The 22,023-nt window shown below is 43.1% G+C and overlaps 1 protein-coding gene across 4 annotated transcripts in view; it reads left to right on the plus strand.

The window, feature by feature from the left end:
* RABEP1 (rabaptin, RAB GTPase binding effector protein 1) overlaps window positions 1-22,023 on the plus strand; it is a 54,291-nt gene that overhangs the window by 19,249 nt on the left and 13,019 nt on the right. The window contains exons 2-11 of one of the 4 annotated variants that reach the window (XM_083587589.1): window positions 1,831-1,956; window positions 3,874-4,077; window positions 5,245-5,405; window positions 8,345-8,464; window positions 9,682-9,817; window positions 10,633-10,811; window positions 11,245-11,283; window positions 12,469-12,591; window positions 17,150-17,614; window positions 17,840-17,944. In XM_083587589.1, coding sequence (XP_083443715.1) covers window positions 1,831-1,956; window positions 3,874-4,077; window positions 5,245-5,405; window positions 8,345-8,464; window positions 9,682-9,817; window positions 10,633-10,811; window positions 11,245-11,283; window positions 12,469-12,591; window positions 17,150-17,614; window positions 17,840-17,944 — 1,658 coding nt within the window. The remainder of the gene's footprint in view (window positions 1-1,830; window positions 1,957-3,873; window positions 4,078-5,244; window positions 5,406-8,344; window positions 8,465-9,681; window positions 9,818-10,632; window positions 10,812-11,244; window positions 11,284-12,468; window positions 12,592-17,149; window positions 17,615-17,839; window positions 17,945-22,023) is intronic. The other 3 variants (XM_083587590.1, XM_083587591.1, XM_083587592.1) reach the window with 3 other exon arrangements.

Genomic DNA, 22,023 nt, shown 5'->3' on the forward strand with positions numbered 1-22,023 from the left:
AAAGGTATTATTGTGAGGTGGAGGAGGGGTAGGCTGTACCTGGTATCCTAATTCCTGGATCCAACAAGAATTCAATTGCTGGAATAGCCAGGCAAATTGCTTGGTAATGACCTAAGCATGGTTCTTTAAGGTAAATGAAAGAAGTGGCTTTGTGCTAGAGGGTAAGTGGGTGGATCCCCCTCCCTCAGATTTCTGGTAGTTAGAAAGACAAGGCTGTAGTTGAGATGTGTGACCTAGAAGCTAGAAGTAGAATGCCAACTGGGCAGCTGAGAGACAAAGCCATGCCTAATTTCTGGTGGAAATTAGTGGCTGTGGCCATGGGAGAAGCAAAACCCTCTTGGGGTTTTAATACAGTGACCTTAAGCTGAATAGTGGGTAAGAAATTGTAGTAGTAGCAGCAGCAGCAGCAGTAGTAATATTAATAATAATTCTGTTAACTTCTGTTAACACTTGAAAATGTGCTGCTGCACTTGTGGCAATATGTCCAGCTATGGTCATGTTCAGTTTTGCTCACAGTTGGTGAACTAAGTTGGACCATTAGCCCAGTACTGTCTCTTATTGTGCTAGCAAATCAAATCAGATCTTTATTTTTACAGTCTTTGACCAGCATTAAAGAAGCAAAATAAGAAGCAAATAGAACACTTTATTCAGTTATGTATACAGCGGTACCTCGGTTTAAGAACAGCCCTGTTTACGAACTATTCAATTTACGAACTCCGCAAAACTAGAAGTAGTGTCTTGGTTTGCGAACTTTACCTCGGTCTAAGAACGGAATCCGAACGGTGGAAGGGCATCAGTGGCAGGAGGCCTCATTAGGGAAAGCGCGCCTCGGTTTAAGACCCGTTTCGGTGCAAAAGGATGTAAAATGCACCTGATCATCCTGACATACCATACGGTAGCAGTTTTCCAGTGTCTCAGTAGTAGTTTTCCCTGTCACCTTTTAAAATGAAGTCATGGTGGATTGAACCCACGACCTTCTGCAAAGCATGTGTACCGCTGAGCTATGGCTCCTCCCTAACATAAGCGAAGAAGCAAAGGCAGCTTCTGTGTACAGGATTACCACCCTGCATATTTTGTGCTTCAAAGTGAAGGCTTTGCAGTGGGTTAGGTATATTGATTTAGCACAACATAATAACTATAAAACAGGACAGGACACCCCCCCCCCATTATTTATATTACTGTGTTGCCCCAGCCACTCTGGGCAGCTTTCAGCAAATCAAAACACAGTATAACATCAAACATTAAAAACTTGGCTATACAGGGCTGCCTTCAGGTGTCTTCCAGAAGTCAAATAGTTGCTAAAAGTCAGATAGTCATATAGGATTCATACTAACCTGTGCTGGTCCCTTCCAGTCCAGGGGAAGACATGAGGGCTAGAGTTGGTGGTACAGTCCATAAGAGCATCTGTTGCTTTAAAAAACACAAACTAGCAAGGACAGCCCTACTGTTAGGTAGTGTGAGGCAGCTGTGTCTTCTGTGGCCTGCTCTATACCTCCAAAATTTACCTGTCACCTTCTGACATACTGGAGGATGCTGTTCACGTCCTATTGGTGAAACTAAGGTTCATTTGCCAATCCAGAGACTATTGACTGGAAGAGCACATGTCATCTTTCGCCTCAGGCAGTGAAATGTCTTGTGCTAGCCCTGCAAACTAGTTAGTATCTAAAGTATTAAACCACAAGGGCAAAGCTGTCAATCCGGACAAACGCTTTATGCTTTTTGCCATGTTCCTTTCTGATGAATGATTTGCCTTAGTGAGTAAGTGATGAAATGCAGCTCGTTTGATTGTTGAGGTCATGTGCCTTTTTTTCCCCATTGGCCCATTTTTAGCTCTCCTTCAACGAGTAGCAGAACTGGAAAAAGTCAATGCTGAATTTCTACGCACGAAGCAGCACCGTGAGCAGGAATTTAATCAAAAGAGGGCAAAATTTAAAGAGCTGTATCTGGCTAAAGAAGGTAATACTTAAATTTACTGAATGTAGAAATTGTAGTCATTCATGTGGTCTTTAGAGTAACTGAACAAGTAAGCTATTTTAATTTGGTGTCGTTTTATCACATTGTGAGTTTGGGGTTTCAACTACATGCGTTGTTGTCTTGCAGAATGTCACAACTGTGCACTCCAAAATGAGTCACTACCAGAATATGGAACGACACAGAACATCACACCTTAAAATGGGGATATATAGTGCTTGCATTCATTGCTTCTGTCTCTTGATGTGGGTAAAACCACCGGACACCTGTGGATTAGGTTGATGTATCTAGTTACATGTCTAGCTATATTTAGCTCAGCTTCTTTGTGCAAGTTTAGAGAACACCTCAGGAAGCGTCAACTGATTGGAAATGTTGGTGTCATCCTAAAACCTCCATGGGGAGCTGATGATCCCATTTGTTTGGATAGAAGTGCCATGACTACTAGGGAAACGTATTCATTGTTTTTGTGTTGACTGTTGTATCACAGACTTCAAGATTGGAGACAAAGAATGTCCTTGTTGGTAGTGAAAAGAGAGCTGGTAACTAAAAGATCTGAGACCAGACTCAAACCTTGGTGGCTTTATGAGTAAAATACACCCTGGGCATATTGGTAGAAGTTTGGCAAGCTCCGGGTCACAGTACACAGACAGGTCTGACTCATGCCCTTATCAAATTAGATAGACTACTACTTAAATTCCCATGACGCCTAAATATGTGCCCTTAGAAATTCCAAAGAAGCCTGAACCACTACATTAATGATAATCATTGATATGTCTGGAACTCTTTCCTTGTATATTACTTTGGACTTCACTTTCCTATACAGATGGAAAATTTGGGAAAGCTTTTACACCAGGGATGGGGAACATCCCCCCCAATGTGTTGAAATCTCTCAGAGAAAGTGGGGAGCATGTTCCCAAAGTGGGCAGGACCAACCCTCACACCCCATTCACACGCCCTTCCCTTCCCTTTCTTCCCTTTCTCACTTTGGCTTCCCTGCTGTGTGGTGAGAAATGGGAAGCCCTTTCTCAGTGCAGAGGTAAAATGCTGCAATGTGTTGATGTATGATGAGAGAACTTGCTGCAAAATAGTACAAGTGAGGGGCATGGCCTAAGGGGAAGGTGTGTGACAGGGGTGGGCAGACTTCAGACCTGTTGTATCTACTTCATTTTGTAGTAGAACCCTAACCAAAGCCACCAAACAAAAATATTAGATTTAAAGAGCAGGCTATTATGAGCATATTCCGAGACTAGGCATTTATTTCTGTACAGGAATCAGTACCAATACCAGAACTGAATGAGCTCATATTCCTTTCATACCAAAGTCTGTTCCTAGTTAGCTTGCTCCATTTCATCAATCTAATTTACGTGGGAAAATATCAATTTCTTGCTATTGTTAAAACAATTGTGCTTCAGAATCTCCCCGCCTTGCCTGAATTATTGCAAATCACCCAATAATCTAACAGTAGGTTTGATCTACCTTCTGCCCAAGGGAGAGTGTTGCGGGACAGATTAAGAGGCCTGGTGAGTCAGATTAGGCCCATGAACTGGAGGCTTCCCATGCCAGCTCTATATCACCAATCCTAAAGGGAGAAAGGGAACTTGTATGGCAGTGATGTAATGGAGAAGTTCTTGTACTGGGAAGTTCTGTTTCATAGCCAAGGGAATAATTATTTATGTGAAATATAGCTGAGCATAAGGTAAATTTTCCCACTCCTAGCATGGTAGAGGCATAAGTGAGATGCCAGTGATCCTCTTGGTTAGATGAAGCAGTAAACTAAGTGTAGAGTTTACAGACTCATTTATGGCTAAAATGAGGAACAGCAGGAGTTCTGTCCCCTTGGCTTCACTTTGAACCTCTGCATTAATGTATTGTGCTTTTAAGTGGAACTACTTTTCATTTCAGAGGATCTGAAGAGGCAAAATGCAGTACTTCAGGCAGCTCAGGATGATCTGGAGCAACTGCGAGCACAGCTTACGGAAGCCCAGGCTGAAATGGAGAATATTAAAGCCATTGCGACAGTATCTGAAAATACAAAGCAGGAAGCTATTGATGAAGTGAAGAGGCAATGGCAGGAAGAGGTTGCTTCTCTGCAGGCTATCATGAAAGGTGGGACTGACAGAAATGGGTGAATTGCTATCAAAAAAGTTTCATATTCAGTGATATTGCTAATCCCCAAACCACTGCTTTAGTAGCACTGAAACCACATGCTTGAGATATCACGTTGACATTTGAGGTCATCCTTCAGTAAGTTTTCTGGCTTTCTATACTTTTTGCAGCCCCCAAACTCATTTTTCATTTAATTATACTGTACTTAGCAAATTATTATCCTGTTTTTCTTAAAGTTTACTTCAAATGCTAATGTAGGTAAATAATAAAAATATATAAAAAGACTCATAATCACAAGCAAGTTAGAAATGGTGGAAAAGATATAGTCTTGTGTATTTAACAAAACTATGAAACAATCAGCAGAAGCAGAAGGGGAAAAATACAGCAGAAGTTAAAAGAAATAAACATTTGCCTTCCGAATTCCTGAACTGTCACCTCCATCTTTATAGACCAGCTCTGTATTTAAGATTGGCAGGCAAGGCCAGTTTTTAATTTGATTTCCACTGCCCTCAGAGGTTTCAGGAATGATGACACACATGAGAGGGTCTTCTCAGTGGGGGTCCCTACAGTTCTGGGACAGGTCAAGCCTGGAACATTTTTGAATAGCAAGTGAGAAATGTGCTAAATATATAACAGTGTGACCTCTGAACCCTACTTGTTTGCTTGGGAAGTATGTTCCTAAGGTGGAGAGGATCCATAGCTCTGTGGTAGAGCATTGTTCTTCATGCAGAAGGCCCAGGTTCAGTTTCTGGCTTCTCTGGGACTGGGGTAGGCCATCCTCTTCTTGAGGCTTTGGAGGACTGCTGCCACTCAGAGCAGATGAACTGGGCAACTTTTGGCCCTCCAGATCTTGCTGGATCCTGACTGTCATCCGTCTCAACCTGCATGGTTGGCGCACAGGCATGATGGAAGCTGTAGTCCAACAACATCTGGAAGGTACCAAGCTCTGAACCCTTGCAGTAGGCAATCCTGAGGTCAATGGACCAGCATTCTATCTCTGTATGAGGCAGCTGCATATGTTGTTGATTTCAGCAGGACATCAAATAATCTGCTTAAAGATCTCACTCCGAGACATATGCCAGCCTTTTAATGAGCTTGTCACCTAAAGAAGATGTGGGGGATTAAAGAAGTGATGAGCAACTTGTTATTGTTGTTGTTATTAAACAGAAACTGTCAGTGACTATGAACTCCAGTTTCATCACAGGCTGGAGCAAGAGCGAGCTCAGTGGAACCAATACCGAGAGAACGTGGAAAGGGAAATAGTGGATCTGAGAAGACGTCTTTCCGAAGGGCAAGAAGAGGAAAACCTGGAAAATGATATGAAGAAGGTGAATCAAAGCATACTTCAACATGTAGTACTGCCAGATTTGTTTGGAAGCTGTCTGCCCATTGTCTTTTTTCTTGAGAACTGGGAAATAAATAACATAACTAGGAGTGTACCCTCTTTTCGTCATGACTAGTCACCTTAGAAAATAAAAGTAGGAAACAGAAGCTGGTATAAACTAGAAATGTTCTCTTTCTGCTTTGAAACTTGAAGCTGTGTGCCTGAGTTGAATTATTCCCACAAAATTTAGGTTTGTAGCACAAACATCTCTTTAAATTATTCCCCTTCCTCCCCTCTCTTCTCCCCCAACACAAACTCCATTCCTGCTATTCCGCTTTCCCCTTAGTATTCCCTACTCAGGCACCCTGAGACAAGTAAGCAGGCGGATGCGATAGAGATGTGGAGAAAATGGATAGAGATATTATTTCACCCTCTCGTAATATTAAAACCTAGGATCATCCTGTGAAACTGAAGATTCAAGACAAATAAAATGTAATACTTCACACAGGTCATAGTTAAGCTACCACAAGATGTGGTGGTGGCTGCTATCTTAGTCGATAAGTAAGATGGCTGCTTACAGGGGGATTAAACAAATTCATTGAGGATGCAACTCAGTGGCTACTAATCATGGTGAGACTATACCACCTGTAGAATCAGAGACAGCATTCTCCGGTATACTTGTTATACTGGAAAAGCAGCAGGAAAGGGCTATTGCCCTCAGGTCCTGTTTTGTGCAGTTTCCATAGGGATCTGGTTTGCTGCTGTGGGAACCAGGAATGTTGGACTAGACAGACCAGTGAAGGTGAACCTCCAGTCATTCCCATTTGCCCCCTGGTATGATTTGGCACAAATATATGTCATGTGACTGTAGACATGGGACAGGTAAAGTTGTCCCCCCCCCACCTGTCAAAGTGACATGCAGGAGGTTGGGGAGGGAAAGGGTTCTGGATCTGGCCCACTAAACCTTTGATCCGAGGGCTCTTCTTATATTGACTTTTTCTTAAGCACAGGGCCATAGACAGGATAGTTATGATAAAAGGAGTGGGAGAGAAGCATCCATATACTGCCCTGATTTCATTGGAGGAAGAGTGGGTAACTAAACCTCTCTAGCATACTCAGTTGAAGTGTGGACACAACATTGAGAGTCCATGGCTGAGCAGCAGATCATCACAGAAACCTGTGTATAAGCAGTACTTGTGATCTGAAGAAGCATATATGAAAGATAGGCCTAGCAGCCATAACTCAGTCTGGTGACCAGTCATATAACCCATGTGTTCAGAGGCTGTGAATATTTGACAACAGGTCAATAGGGGGCAGGTATTGTTGCTCTTGTGAACCTCTGTTAGCCCATGCCAAAATGTGCCTCTTGGTTGCCTGACTCGATCGGAAGCAGTGCTGCTGTGGGATAGTGTGGGAGATGGGCAAATCTTAATGAGGTGTAGCCCACCAGGAAATTCTCTTGTGCAGGTCCTGTTTGTTTCAGTGGGACTTGTATAGGGGAATTCCTGGTGAATTCTTCCTTGTACAAACATCTTTTTTTGGTCTCCTTGTATGCATATCCCTGTTGATATAATTTGAAAATGCGTGCTTTTGTGTGTGTTTTTAAAAATAGAGCTGTTATAATGAGATGCATGTGAAATTTTACGTAAAGTACTGATGCACATTTTTTTAATGGTTTAGTTGATTTTAAATAAATATCACAATCTTTTGTCACTGAGAATTGGTGTTTTGTGAAATGCAGGAATCTGCTTCCCTTAAGTCATATTTCTAATTTTACACATAAAGTGTGGTTATAGTAAAACATACTTAGTTTTTTGGACAGAATGGGAGCCTTAATGCTTAGGCTCCTCTGTGGACTAAAAATGATGGCATTGATTGAGGCATTTAAGGAGTTGGAAGCTATTTCCTGGAACGCATCATCTGCTTAAAAGGCAGTAACATCTTGACTTTGTGTGTGTGTGTGAGAGAGAGAATGAGAGAAATTTGCAATTGTGCAATTATGGCTACTATGTGTAGTTACGTTCCTGACATGACATAAATACTTGTAGATATTGGCTGACCTAACTGGCTGCTTTTTGGCTACTTAAAATTAACTGGCAGGGGCTGATACGTTCCTGTGTGTTGATGTTACAGGTTTAAGGCATGTTTGCATGAGAATGTCTTCATTATCAGCTGAGTGTGGAGGCAGAGGCAACCTGTGTCCCTCCAGATGTTGTTGGGTTACAGTTCCCATCATCTTTAACTTTTTGGTTGAAGCTGATGAGAGCTGGAGTCCAACGGCATCTACAGGGCCATTCAAGCATGAAAGCAATAGAAAGACGGTATCCCTGTCCCAACCTGAAATAATTGCAGCAGGGTGCAGGAACCCTGTGTGAAATGTTGGGCTGCGTGGAAAGCATGACATATTCATAACTATTTTGAAATTTTAATTCTGTTGATGCCTCCCTTAGCCTTCAGTAAGTTAGGCTTAAATATATATATATATTAAAATGATCTGGGCCATGACTGTTGTCAGAGGACACATTAACTCAGAAGCCTTGTTTGAAGTTAAACAGGCCTGGTCAGTATTTTTTCATGGTATCATTTTAATGTTCTAAGTGAATTGTTGAACTTAGAAAACTTTGGCTGCTTGATTCAGCAAGAGCTGCTAATTTGAGGTCCACGGTTCTGTACTCGAGAGTAAGTCCCACTGTGAGACATGCCTCCCAGAAGCCTCTGCAACATATAGCCATCCTACACAAACATGTTTGCTACTGAAAGGCTACAAAGTCTGAAACCTCTGGGCTCTGTGGCCCATCTCGGTCAGAATCAACATTTGGGGCATGTGGGTTGCATAGGAGTATTGCAATTTGAGGCTGCATTTCTGTTACACTTCAAGCAATAGAACAATAAATGAACCCTGGGCCATTGTTGCTTTGTTACATCATTTAATGTTGACTTCAGGCCCAAGAAGATGCAGAGAAGCTTCGTTCAGTTGTGATGCCCATGGAAAAGGAGATTGCAACTTTGAAAGACAAACTGACAGAGGCTGAAGAAAGGATAAAGGAGCTGGAGGCTTCAAAGGTGGGTGAGGAAAATGTCCAAAGATCTTGTGTTTGTAAGATTGCAATGGGGTCATCTGCCTTGATGCAGGAAACTAATATTTTTCATAGATCGTGCTTCTCAAACATCTTGAAGCAGGACCTGCCTGTAAACTTAATCTTTCAAGCCCTGTTTTCCCCACTCTGCAACCGAAAACACAAGAATATCACATTAGTATGAATAGAATTTGAGCATGATGTATAGGAAGGAACTGAGTGAATTAGCTTGGCTTTTGAAGGGGTTACACAACAGTAATGGTGTGGTGTGAGACAGGTGAAAGGGAAGAGGGACCTACTGAGAACCAATTGTGGGTTGTGAGCCTTCAAGCTACTCTCTCTCTCTCTCTCTCTCTCTCTCTCTCTCTCTCTCCCCCCCCCCCCCAAAGTAGTGTTTTGTAGGAGCTTTTATTCTTATACCATCTTTACTGATAAAACTGGTAACATTTCTGCTGTCTAATCTTCAGGCTAGCCGGATGCTGCATCGTTCCCCTGCTTTGCCTAATACTTTTGGGGTTTGCTGTTTGTCTTCAGCAGAGGATTGTAGAAAATCTTGTATAGCAGGCAGATCTTGAAAGATAAGCAACGTGTATTATCTAAGTCTAAAGCTTCAGGCTCTATCTTTCCACAGATAGCGGTGGGGAAGGTATTGTAGACATGTCAAATTGAACAGGGCAGAGATGGTTGTGTGGACTAGAGGACTACCAGTATGTTCATTTTGGGATACAGAAATCTTGTATGTGTGCGGCCTTTGAGTTGGTGTCCTCTGTGTTCTGAACAATAAAGAAAATGTTCCAAGATCTATTTACTGTTCTTTGACTCTAGTTTTTAATCTTGGCAAGTATATACACTCCTTGCAGGTTTGTTAGTTTCTAGCATTTTCAGATACATTTGATTGATTTTGATGCTAGTAAGTTCTAGTGACTTGCTAGCTTTCTATTCGAAATGACTAATGATAGTATCTTTAAATGCTGTTGAGCTATTTAATGGCTTTGAATTTATGAAGGTTGTGTGTGCCACCACAAAAACTTGATAGCAACTATAGAACTGGAGTAAAGGACTCTCAGTGGAGTTTGTTATTCCTAGAAATGTGCTTGAATTCACTAAGTGGCTATAAACTTCAGTTTTTTTAGTACAGCAACTGAAGTCAGCTGCATGCATTTCACCATAATCTTTCTCTGATTGATTATATACCTTTTTCAGGTTAAAGAACTGAATCATTATTTGGAAGCTGAGAAATCCTGCAGGACCGATCTAGAAATGTATGTGGCTGTTCTGAACACTCAGAAATCAGTTCTGCAGGAAGATGCAGAGAAGCTGCGGAAAGAACTTCATGAAGGTGTGAATTCTCCCCTTTGCATAGGAGGTGGCAACAGTAGACCCGTGCTTTAGATGAGGAGCGGGCACCCAAGTGCTTGGGCTGAACTGCATGCCCACATTGGCTTCCAGAATGTTCCACTTACTTTCCGCACAGTGGTATCATACAGAGCGTGGTGCTGGGGATCATTAGAGTTTTAATCACAGGACAGTAAAAAAAGGTGGGGATTTGCAGGCAGAGCTTGTCCCAGACTTCAATTCTGCAGTTATTTTGCACATAGTTAAACTATGGAACTGTCTACCATGGGAGGCAGTGATGGGTACCCACTTGGACTGCTTTAAAACAAATTCATGGTGGATACAGCTATCAATGACTACTAGCCATGATGCCTGGGCTCTGGCTCCACACTTGGAGGCAGCAATGAGTACCAGTTGCTGGAAAGCACAGGAGGAGGAGTGTGCTCTTGTGTTTGGGTTTCACTTGTGGATTTTCCACAGGCATCTGGTTGGCCACTGTGAAAACAGGATGCTGGACTGGATGGACCATTGATGCCAAGAGGCAATGGGGAGGCAGGCGGTGGGCCCCTCCAAGCATGTTAATTGCTTATTTACAGTCAACCAGGGTAGAGCCTAGCCTAGATCATATAAATGGTGACTCTTGCGAGAATAAGTGCCTACTTTGTTTCTGTGCAAGAAAATGTGAGCATTTTCTTAGATTTAAGTAAAAAGCTCTAATGTGCGGAATAGCAAACAAATGTAACCAGAGTTACTTGGGTGAGAGAAGTGAATGGTGACCATTAAAACCCCAATTCATTATCCTTGTCTGTTTCTGCATAGTCTGCCATCTATTAGAGCAGGAACGACAGCAGCACAACCAGCTGAAGCACACCTGGCAAAAGGCCAACGACCAGTTCTTAGAGTCGCAGCGTTTGCTGATGAGGGACATGCAGTGGATGGAAATGGTGCTGACCTCTGAGCAGCTTCGGCAAGTGGAAGAACTGAAGAAGAAAGATCAGGTTGGTGTGTGTGTTGCAATCAAATATTGTTGCCTTTTTCAGAGTATAATAATTGTGGGCGTTTGGTAACAAGGAGGCTGGAGTGCAAGGATGCGGAGAGCATTTGTTTCTGGGTTTTGAATATTTTTTGACATATGTTATTAAGGCAGAAATTGTTTCAAGGAGGTTAGTGTGCATTGTCATGTGTGTACACATTTACAATGGTTTAATGTGTTGTGTGTATGTATGTGCACCCGAGATAGGTGGGCTTCTTTGTTTTTCTTTTATCTGCTGTGTTTGAGACAGCTTATGTATGTATGTATGTATGTATGTTTGTTTCATAAAATTTATGCTTGATTGTCAAAAAACCAAAACAACCTCAATGTGTTTTATAAAAAGACCTGCTCTGCGTGTATTTGATTTCTCTGTGAAGGAGATCGCTTATTATTCTTAGGTAACACTGAAGCCGAGTACAGTCCCATCCATAAAAAGGGTAAACATTTTTACATGTTCAATTTCTAAATGACATGTGACGTATATTTGTGAGATGCATGCGACTTGATGCAAATGGCTCTGCAGCTGGGTTCACTTGTTTGAGTTTTGCGCTTGGCGTGCACTTTCAGTTCTTGCCATGTGCGTGTGACGAGGGGTCTATGGAGATCCTCATGCTCGGCTCATAAATGACCTAGGATTTGCAAATACTGGAGGACTATTATGAATACTCAAAATGAATGTGAGCAGAAAGCAAACCTGTTCTTCCCTGCTGCATTAAACCCACATGTCCCAAAGCTTCCCTATGGTAGAGACCTTTTGCTTCCAGCAGCGGTTTCCCCTCCAGGCAGCCCTTCAGATCATCTGTCATGCAAACCAGCTGCTCCATTTGTTTATGCTTGGTGACTTGAAAGGCTGCACTTGGGCTGTGGAATGTGAGCAGAATCAAAGGGGGCGGGTGCTGCTTGCAGTTGCCCATGCCTGCGTTGAATTTAACTTGCAACAATTCCAGTAGATGCACTTGCATAGTTGAGCACCCCTGCTTCAAGTTCTTGCCCCATCCCTGTTTGTTAACACACTTGTGGTCTGGACTGAGATCTATGAAGGCCTGATAACATGTGTGACTGATACTAATTGATGGCAGCTGACTTCTAAGCTGATGCAATAGCAGTACGCCTAGATCAGGGATGAAGAACCTGTGGTCCTCCAGATGTTTCCAAACTCTGACTCCCATCAGCCCTGGCCAGCATTGCTAGTGGTCAGGGATGATGCAGGGATGATGCAGTGCAGCAACATCTGGCGGGCCAAAGGTTCCCCTTCCCTGATCAAGATGACTAGAGGGTTGTTGTTGTTACAAGCTCCCCTGCCCCCAACCTTGCAGGGGGAGTTGACTAGATGATCCTGTGGGTACCTTCCAACTCTGTGATTCTATTATTCGCCCACCATTTTGTGATTGTGTTCAGTTGGACCTTAGAGCTCGCAATCATTCAGTCGTTCAATCCAGAACTTAAGTCATTCTGACACCTAACGCTCCATTTCTCTTTTGTTTGCAATATTTTCCTTTGGGACGTCCCGTCCCCCGATTCCTTCCCTGCTTAGCAAGGCGCTCAGGCGTCATCTGCCACCTTGAAATTCATAATGGTATAGGTGATGCTGAAAGCACATCAAAACACTTCATTGTTTTTAGGAAGATGAAGAGCAGCGGAAACTTCATAAAAGGAAGGAAGACAAGCAGAAAGGCCCCGATGATGAATCGAAAGTAAGCTCCATCACTCATGATGAATCCCTTCCGCAGTTCCTTGGTGAAGAGGTAAAGCTGATTTGTTTGGCATGTGTTTCCCAAAACATTATTGATTGTATTTAATTTTAGCAAACGCTACTGTTGGCAAAAATCAATGGAGACTCCTTGGTAGCCATCTTGGCTTATTCAGACCAATACTACAGTGTGTTGAGAGCAAACTGCAACCCCTGTCATGGATTCCAGGGTTCAAACCCCCTCTTTGGCCATGAAGCTCACTGGGCCAGTCACTCACTCTCAGCCTAACTTACCTCACAGGGTTATTGTGAGAATAAAATGTGGAGGAGGAGAACTACATACACCACCTTGAGCTCCTTTGTGGAAAGATGGGGTATAAATGTCAACATAAAATAAATAAAATAACCTGTAAGGAGTGTGACACGGCTTGGAGGACAAGATGCACTTCACTCTTCAAAGGAACAAAGAACCGTGTCGCATGAGGGTAACCTTAAACCCAATACCCCCTGTGGCAGGCAAGTCCTTCACCTTGTTGCAGTAACATCTAGGGATATTTTCCATGTGATCCTGTCTTGTCACATGAGTTTTCTCATTCACTGCTACTTACATACATACATAATTTTATTTGTATGCTGCCTTCCACACCATGCTCAAGCTGGCTTGAAGCATGAAAAAAATCACATAACCACAAGTAGTCATAAACAATAAATAAAACATTAAAATATACACAACCAAACTGAACAATATTCACATAAATCACAATAAGTGCTAAAATAAAGTTACAAAAAACCAATAGCAACAACTCCTCCCAACAACCCCCAAACCCGACATCACCCTAGTCCAAGAGTCTGCTCAGCAGCCTCAGCTTTTGTAGCTGGAGTCAGTCAGGGACCGCCCTCCCAGGCCAGGTGGGAAAGGCCTGCAAGGCAGGGAGCAGGTCTTCCAGGACTCAGCCAAGATGGTCTCCTGCCTCCTCAGCAGCCCCAGCCTTTGTAGCTGGAGTCTTGCTTATCATGTGTTGCCAAACTTGAAGTTTTAGCATAATGAATGGTACTCTTGGTGTATGATCTGCCTTTTAAATGTATGGCTATAGTCTAGTAAATGTGAAACAAATGGTGCTGGAGTAAGACAAGACCTAAATGAGCAGAATGTAATTTTCCTTGGCTTTGCATAAGATTTTGGCAAGAGATACCGCTTGTTGGAAACCACTGGAGGGGAGAGGGCTCTTGTGCACGGGTGTTGCTTGCTGGTTTCCCTTTGAGGCATCTGTTTGGCCACTGTGACAACAGGATACTGGCCTAGAAGGGCTTCCATTGGCCTGATGTGGCAGGCCTTATCTTACATTCTTGGGCCTGTCCTTTTAAAAATAGTTTAACAATTGACAGTTGATAACTATATACTCAACATACTACTCAGCCTACAATGGAATGCAGATGTTTCAGCTCTTTCCCAGTGAATTCCTACACTGTTTTGTTTTTGTTTTTCCTTTTGAAATATTTCTCTCAACCTTTGGGACCTTCCCCCTCTTTTTCGGAATGAAGCATGAGGCATCAGTTATCCAGCAATTTTCTAAAGCCTTAATGTCACAAAAATTAAATCCTCATCTTAAAACTCTGGTAATATGCACATTAGTAGGGACGCGGGTGGCGCTGTGGGTTAAACCACAAAGCCTAGGGCTTGCCGATCAGAAGGTCTTTGGTTCGAATCCGCATGACGGGGTGAGCTCCCATTGCTCAGTCCCTGCTCCTGCCAACCTAGCAGTTCGAAAGCACCTCAAAGTGCAAGTAGATAAATAGGTACCACTCCGACGGGAAGGTAAACGGCGTTTCCGTGCGCTGCTGTGGTTCACCAGAAGCGGCTTAGTCATGCTGGCCACATGACCCGGAAGCTGTACGCCGGGTCCCTCAGCCAGTAAAGCGAGATGAGCGCCGCAACCCCAGAGTCGTCCATGACTGGACTTAACTGTCAGGGGTCCAGTCTAACCTTTTAATATGCACATTAAAGATTTGGATTGCACACAAAACCTGAATTGTAAAGGTAGTTAAATATGGTGTGAAGCCTCAAGTTACTACATGTGAAGGCAGAGGAGCTGATTTCCTAAACCAGCCTTTGCCAAACTGGTGCCCTTTCGATGTTTTGGCTGTTCCAGCTTGGGCTGATGGAAATTGTAGTCTAATACACCTGCTAGGCACTGGGGTGGTGAAGGCTGCCCTTTTCCTAAACTGGGAAGTTTAAGGTATGTCCATGCAGGGTGGCATATGTGGTTCTCACCCGCTGTGCTTTGTGGCTGAGTGGGGATTTGAACCCTGGTCTCTGCCAGGTCACGCAGCATAATTCTTGTGGTGGTGAATCTGAAATCCATTCTAGTGATAGGAATTGGCTTTGAATTTGCAAGTTGCACAGTTACACCCCATTATTTATGTGTTTTAATAAGCAATCTGGTAAACAACTGGCTTTGGCTTGAATGTAACCATTGTTCTAAGTTGATCGCCTGGGCGTACTTGCTGTGCTAGTTTTTGTCTTCCTTATCCCTTTTAAAACTGAGTTGGTTTTAAGTTCAGCCACCCTCAGTAGAGCAAAGTCAGTATTTCTCCATATTAAAACGGAAAGTTTTACTGGGGTATATTCAGGACTGACAGTCTTTCCCTTGTTATCTTGCCTATTCTTCTTTCAGTTGCGTTGTGAAGCAGCAGAACATAATTCTTGTGTCTACGGGAAAAATTCTTTGTTTTAATCCTTTAACTTAAGGTGGCTGTAAGCCAGTTTTTCATAGGGCATGTTAATAGGATTTACATGGGTTCTTTAAATGAGGTTCCATAATAATTGGCTCCCACCAGCACTAATTGCCTTCTCTGTGTCTTAGTGAAGTCCTGGTAAGCCACACAAGAGAATTGTGTACTTGAGGTTTGACGCCTAAGCCCTTAAGACATTTTTATGTTGCTTTGGCCAGCACATCGTGCCATATTGCTTCCTGCAAAGGCTATACTGTAGTAAAATAGGAAGCTGGAGTTGTGCAGTTGGTTTTAAGCAACACATACGCACACACACACCTGCATTCATTACAAAAAGGAGACGTACTGCTACAGGCATGCTTAAAAAGGATGTTCATTTCAGATTAAGTCCTGTGAGCTTGTTTACACGAGAGGGGCTTTGGGCTCAGTGGTAGAGGGCATGCATTGCATGCAGGAGAAAGTCACATATTCATTCCCCAATGGCATCTCCAGGTGGTCCTGGGAAAAATCCCTTCCTGAAACCCTGGAAAACCACTGCCAGCCATGTTGACAACCCTGATTGTACATAGACCAAAAGTCTGACTTTGTACAACGCTGCTTCCTGTTTGGTTAAAAAAAATGCTTGAATTCTACTTTAATCCCCAGGCAACAGTCCTGAATTAGCAACCTTCTTAATGCTGTGAAGGAATTATAGGAAATATTAGTCACATGGAATAACAAAATCATTAAAAGATAGAATTGGAAGGGACCCCGAGGGACATCTAGTCCAACCCCCTGCAATGCAGGAATCTTTTTTGCCCAACCTGGGGCTCAAACCCACAGCCCTGAGATTAAGAGTCTCATGTTCTACTAACTAGTTCTTTCAGGTTTCTGTTGCTATGTGCTTCAGGGAATTTGGGACTCTACCCACCTCTGCTGGAGTCTAGTTGGGGGCGAGAGTGTGGGGTGCGGAAGACATTGATCAAAGAGATTTATTTTTCCTCTCCCATATATAATATTGGGATGTTATAGGGTTGCCTGATTCACTATAGATGTAGATCAAACAACAGAAATGCATACGTGAAGTTTTCTAAGGCAAAGTGTGATAGTGGACACTAACTTGTCAACCTTTAGAAAGTCTTAGACAGACCTGTTCTTCTTCATCTGTTTATTTGTGGCAACTGGCCATAACCTTTAAACAGAAGGTTAGTATTTGTAAATGTAAAGTACTGCATGAAACCAACAGGAGTTGGCGATTGCTTTTGTGCTCTGCTTGTAGCTTTCCTAGAAGAATCTGGCTAGCAGCTCTCCCAAGTCAAATGCTAAACTTGGTGAAATTTACAAGGAAAGATCTCTGGCTGAAACTTTTCAGAGCTGCTAAAAAATATAAGGAAAGCCTTCTGGATCAGGCCAGTGAACTGGTATTCAAAAGCATTACTGCCTCCAGCTGTGGAGAGCAGAGCCACCATGACTAGTAGACATTAATAGCCTCCATGAGTTGGTCCAGTCATCTTTTAAAACCATCCAGGTTGGTGGCCATCCCTGCCTCTCATGGGAGCAGATTCCATAGTTTCACTGTGTGCTGCATGAAGATGGGCTTCCTGTCCTGAGTCTTCCAAGATTCAGCTTCATTGAATGTCCATGATTTCTAGTGTTACGAGAAAGGGAAGAAAGCTTTTCTCTATCTGCTCTCTCCATGCTCTGCAAAACTTTATAAACTTCTATCTTACCTGCCTTTCCTCTGAATGAAAAAGTCCCAAACGTTGCAACCTTTCCTCACAAGAAATTTGAGGAAAGGTGCCAGTCAGAGTAGACAGGATTGGGTCTTGGTATAAGGCAGCTTCTTCTCTTCTCAGCTGTAAGCATTGCCTAAGTGTTTTTTATCTCTCTTTAAATTATAGGTGCATATAAACAGTACTCACGGTTCAGTCCACTCACTCGACACAGATGCCCTGCTGTCTTCGGGAGAATCTCTCAAGTCAGACAACGACATGTTCAAAGAGGGGCTGCGGAGGGCACAGTCAACGGACAGCTTGGGAACATCAGGATCCTTGCAGGCCAAAACTCTGGGCTACAACAACAAAGCCAAATCGGCTGGGAATCTTGATGAGTCTGACTTTGGACCCTTAGTTGGGGCGGACTCTATGTCAGAGAACTTTGACACGGCCTCCCTTGGCTCTCTGCAAATGCCCAGTGGGTTTATGTTAACCAAAGACCAGGAGAAAGCAATCACAGCTATGACACCGGAGCAGGAGGAGACAGCATCCCTGCTCTCCAGCATCACACAGAGTGTTGAGAACGCTTACGTATCTCCTAGCGGTTACAGATTAGTTAGTGAAACCGAGTGGAATCTCCTTCAGAAAGAGGTAAGTTTTGTATCCACCATCTTCCTCCCTCCTGAAGATTGCTGCTGTGGAGGATGCTGCATCCACCAAGTACAAAAAAACTTCTCTGCCCTGCCCAGAATCCTTAAATCTCCACCAGCACTTGCTGCAGCCGCCATCACAGTGCAGTCTTCTGTGATACTTTGGCATTGTTTTTACAGAGTTTCTGCAGCTTCTATGGCAAATGATGAATTTTATGTTCTCCAGGTGCAAAACGCTGGGAACAAGCTGGGCCGGCGTTGCGATATGTGTTCCAATTATGAGAAACAGTTGCAAGTAATCCAGATCCAGGAGGCAGAAACCAGGGATCAGGTGGGTCCTCTTCCATGCAAAAGGGTCTTGGTGCTTAGAAGTTGCTGCCAGTTCACTGAGTACTTAGAGGGCAGCATAGCTCTCGGCTGTATGGACTTTGGCAGAAGTGAAGCTGGCCAGCCTTCAACCTTTGAAATGAGAAAATAAAATGATTCCTGGAGTGTCAGACAGAAGTAAAATTTTCACATAGAACTGTTTATACTTCAGTATAAAGGGGAAGAAATGTTGACACTTGCGGGGGGGGGGGGGAGGGATTCTGTGGTTCCCAGAATTGCTTCTTTTCTTGTAAAGTATAATTTGCTTTCAGGGTAGGAAACCACTTTCTTTTGAGGGCCATGTCCACATCCCTTTGCAGTAGTAATGTGTTAGGGGCTGCACCCTGGGGTGGTGTTGGGCAGAAACAAAAGTGGAAGGGGGTCAGACTCTTACTCTCTTTCTGTCATCGTCCTCCCCCCCCCACCTTCCCCTCCAGTGGGTTCCTCAGGGAAGGACAGATCACTTTTGCCAGCGATCTGAACTGATTGCTTGCCAAGTGATCTTCTCTCCTTCCACATGGCTCCATCTGTCCGGCCTTTCTTCCTCTCCTGTCGTCATCTTCCTCCTCCTGGCTCCCACCTCTGTAAAATTAGGCCATGGGCTGTATGAAATTAGGAAGCCATCCTTTCTCACTCTTTATCTTCTACATAGTCTTCTGCATCTGCTTCAACTTTGTTAAATCTGACGTAACTAACATCTCCCTAGCAGTATTCTTTTATCAGCTGTGTTAATAATGAAATCAATAATCCACTTCCTCAGTTACATTATATAAAGATCTGAAATGCTTAATTTCATTGCTTTGTGGCTGAATGTTTCACTCTTGCTCAAGTTCTTGTTAGGCTCTTTCTACTTAGCTGTTGTTCATAGTTGTTTTCCTTTTATTTTGTCTCTTACACACAGCATTTTCTTAGTTTACCCTGGTGTTAAATGGGTACTTTCTTATGTGCCTTCACTCTGACATTTTAGTGTACATGTACTGCTTGGGAAAGGACAGGAAGCTCAATGGGTTATGTGGTGTGGTTTTTTTACTTGTGAGTTTACTTGCAAGCTTGGTATTCTTTTTGTAAGAATTTTCTTCCTTTGTTGTATCTGGTTCCCACCCCCCTCAAAACAGTAAAAATATATACATTAACAACTCCCTAGCTAAGTCAGCAGAGCACATGATCAACATTTCTCTTCTATAATCAATTGGCATTTTAAGAGAGAAACCCCACCTGTGTTGATCTATTTCCTTGTTCAACCTTCAGGTTAAAAACTTAGAATCCTCCCTCCCGGAAAGATCTGATAAGATTGCCATTATCACTGGACATTCGAAATATCTCACAAACAGTGACCTTTGAGTCTCAGTTCAAGATGTGACTAGTATATCTCTTGGATCATGAGTGTTTCTTGAGTTGTGGTTTCTTATCTGAAAGGCGGGAATCAATAGATGCATCTTTATCTGAGTCTGAACCCGCCCCATCCACTAAACCAACCTGCTGTACTCCAGAGGTTCAGTATGGGCCCTAGTCAGCATGGCTGTGGTGGCTGGGGCTGATGGGTGTTGTAGTTCAAAACATCTGGAGGGCACCAGGTTGGGGGACGCTGCACTAAATTAAAATGGGAGGCAGCTGGTTTCTCAAAGGCTCAGTCTAGACCCAGCTGAGTCCCCAACACCTGGGACCTCTGCTCCCTGCATATTGCCCATCTGATAAGGTCTAACCACCTTCTCTTCTGCGGTAGCTGCAAAGCTGTGGAGCTCTTCCTGTTCTGCATCTCAGCTGCTGATTCCCATGCACAAGTCAAGCTGAGGCAAATGAGAATGAGCAGCTGAAGTGCATCAGGCTTCTGAATCCTCTGTTGCTACTCATAGCAGGGAGAGGAGGCCTTTGGCTGCATCTGGGCTCAGGCAGGTGTGATCTGGTGGGTGGAGCGAGTGTTGTGGCCTTTGGGCCTTGTGCAGTTCAAAGACTGCCCCTGCTCAAAATGTGCTGCAGAACAAGAACTTCTGTACTGTATTACTTTATTATTGAAATGTCTTACATTGAGTTGTCTTGCCCCTTCCCTTCTGTGCATAAGCGCCATCAGTTTTACTATTTTGGCAGAGTTGCAACACACAAGAGTGGTGGAGGAAAGGGAATCTTCCTTCCTATTGCAAGTGTTACCAGTATCAAAGCAGTTGTAATAAAAACCTCTTTGCTGTTTGTGCAGAACATAAAGTTTGGATGGTTTAGGACTAGGCAATTCACAAATGAAGCATGACTCAGCCTGTACTTTCAGTCAATATTCTTCTGAGATTCACATTTCTAGAAGTGGGGAGCCTGCAACCAACCCTCTGGTATTATTGGGCTTTAGAAGCAGCACTGGCCCTATTGGCTGGGTCTGTTGGGAACTGGAGTCCATTTGGAATTCTATAATAGCTGTAGGTTCCCAATCTCTGATGTAGAGACCTTGTTTGCAAGATTAGGGTTGGCTGAGGTTGAATTTTAGAGTTTGTTGACTCGGGGATGGTTTCCTGGATTGACAATCGTAGAGTTGTAAGGGACCCATAGGATCAACTAGTTCAACCCCCTTCAATGCAGGGATCCCTTCTCCACGTGATCAAGGAGGTCTACAGTACACCCATTCACAATGCAGCACTCACTTTCTCGTATAATTAATTCACAGGTCACTTGTGGCTGCAGGGAACTCTGCACTCCACCTACCTCTGCACATCAGTGATAACAACTCCGCTCTTGTTTGCATGAGAGGTGAGTCAAGAGCCCCTGAGTTTGTGCAGGGGCTCCTTTCCTCTCTTTCAACTCACTTCAGCCTCTGATTCACCCCTTGAGTTAAAATTGGAGGTTGAAAAGAGTTTGGGGGTTGTTAACCCAGGGCAGCCTTTTTGCCAACCTGGTGCCCTCCAGATGTTTTGGACTGCAACTACCATCAGCCCAACCCATCTGGAGGGCACCAGGTTGGAGAAGGCTGCCCTTGGTTCATTGATCAATTGAGGCAAGCCCCTCTGGCAGACAGATTAACTGCTACCAGATCTTTCAGAGTCTCTCATGTCCAAAAGTTCAAACTCTTCTTCACATTTAAAATATGTTACACTTCAGCTTTTTTGTGCATAGCTACACCTACATCTAGAAAACTTGGCATACTTGATTTTTGCAGTCTTTGCATAAAGCTTTTGATTTTTTTTGCAGAGAAGAAAAGGCAAGTTGTACAACATTTTGATTACAGTTAGGAAAAGAATTTAGAATTCTGTGCAATGAATCAGTTGCTGCAGTGTTGGAAAAGGTTGCTTCCTATACAGAGAGGCCTTTGGTCACAGCCACTCTCTCATCAAGAGTGCAAACATTAATTCATGGTGTTTTTTTTTTACTCTACAGCAGTCTTGACCCCTCCAGATGTTTCGAACTACAACTCTCATCGGCCAAGGCAGTTGTAAGTTCAGAGCATCTAGAGAACATGAGGTCAGTGAATGCTGACCTACTGGGATAGCTCAGTTAGTAGAGCATGAGACTCTTACTCGGAGGGTTGTGTGTTTGTTGTTTTTTTAAAAAGATATTTATTGAAATTTTCAAAAAATAAAGAAAAAACAAAAAAACAGAAAAAACCACACATATAATTTGCATTCCTTACTTTCAATAACATATTTCCCAGACTTCCCCACACCTCCCCTTCTTGTATTCCAGATCAATTTTTAGTTCAGCAAGTTCTTAACCCCAAATTTTACCTTATTATATTTACTTCATTTTAATTAACCAATTTTAACCTAAACCTCAGTCTTTATACGTCAGTACTTATTCTTAATATCTTTTTCTAAGATCGACCCCAATTCCCTTTCAAGAGTTTCCCATTTTGATATAAGTAGCAAAACAAAATACAAAAAGAAAACAAAGTATAATTGTACACCCTTTGGATTCCCAAAGCCCCACTCCCCGCCTTTCCCGGTTTCGGGCTCCAACAAATGTCCATCAGTCTATCTGCTGTCAGCCTGGTGACCTCACATCCGAGGCTCTTAATTCTCTCTCAATTCCTCTCTGCCGGTTTTTTTGATAGTCCTTTGTATTAAACAC

This window comes from Podarcis filfolensis, assembly GCF_964270895.1.
Source record: "Podarcis filfolensis genome assembly, chromosome: 15".
Classification (NCBI taxonomy): domain Eukaryota; kingdom Metazoa; phylum Chordata; class Lepidosauria; order Squamata; family Lacertidae; genus Podarcis; species Podarcis filfolensis.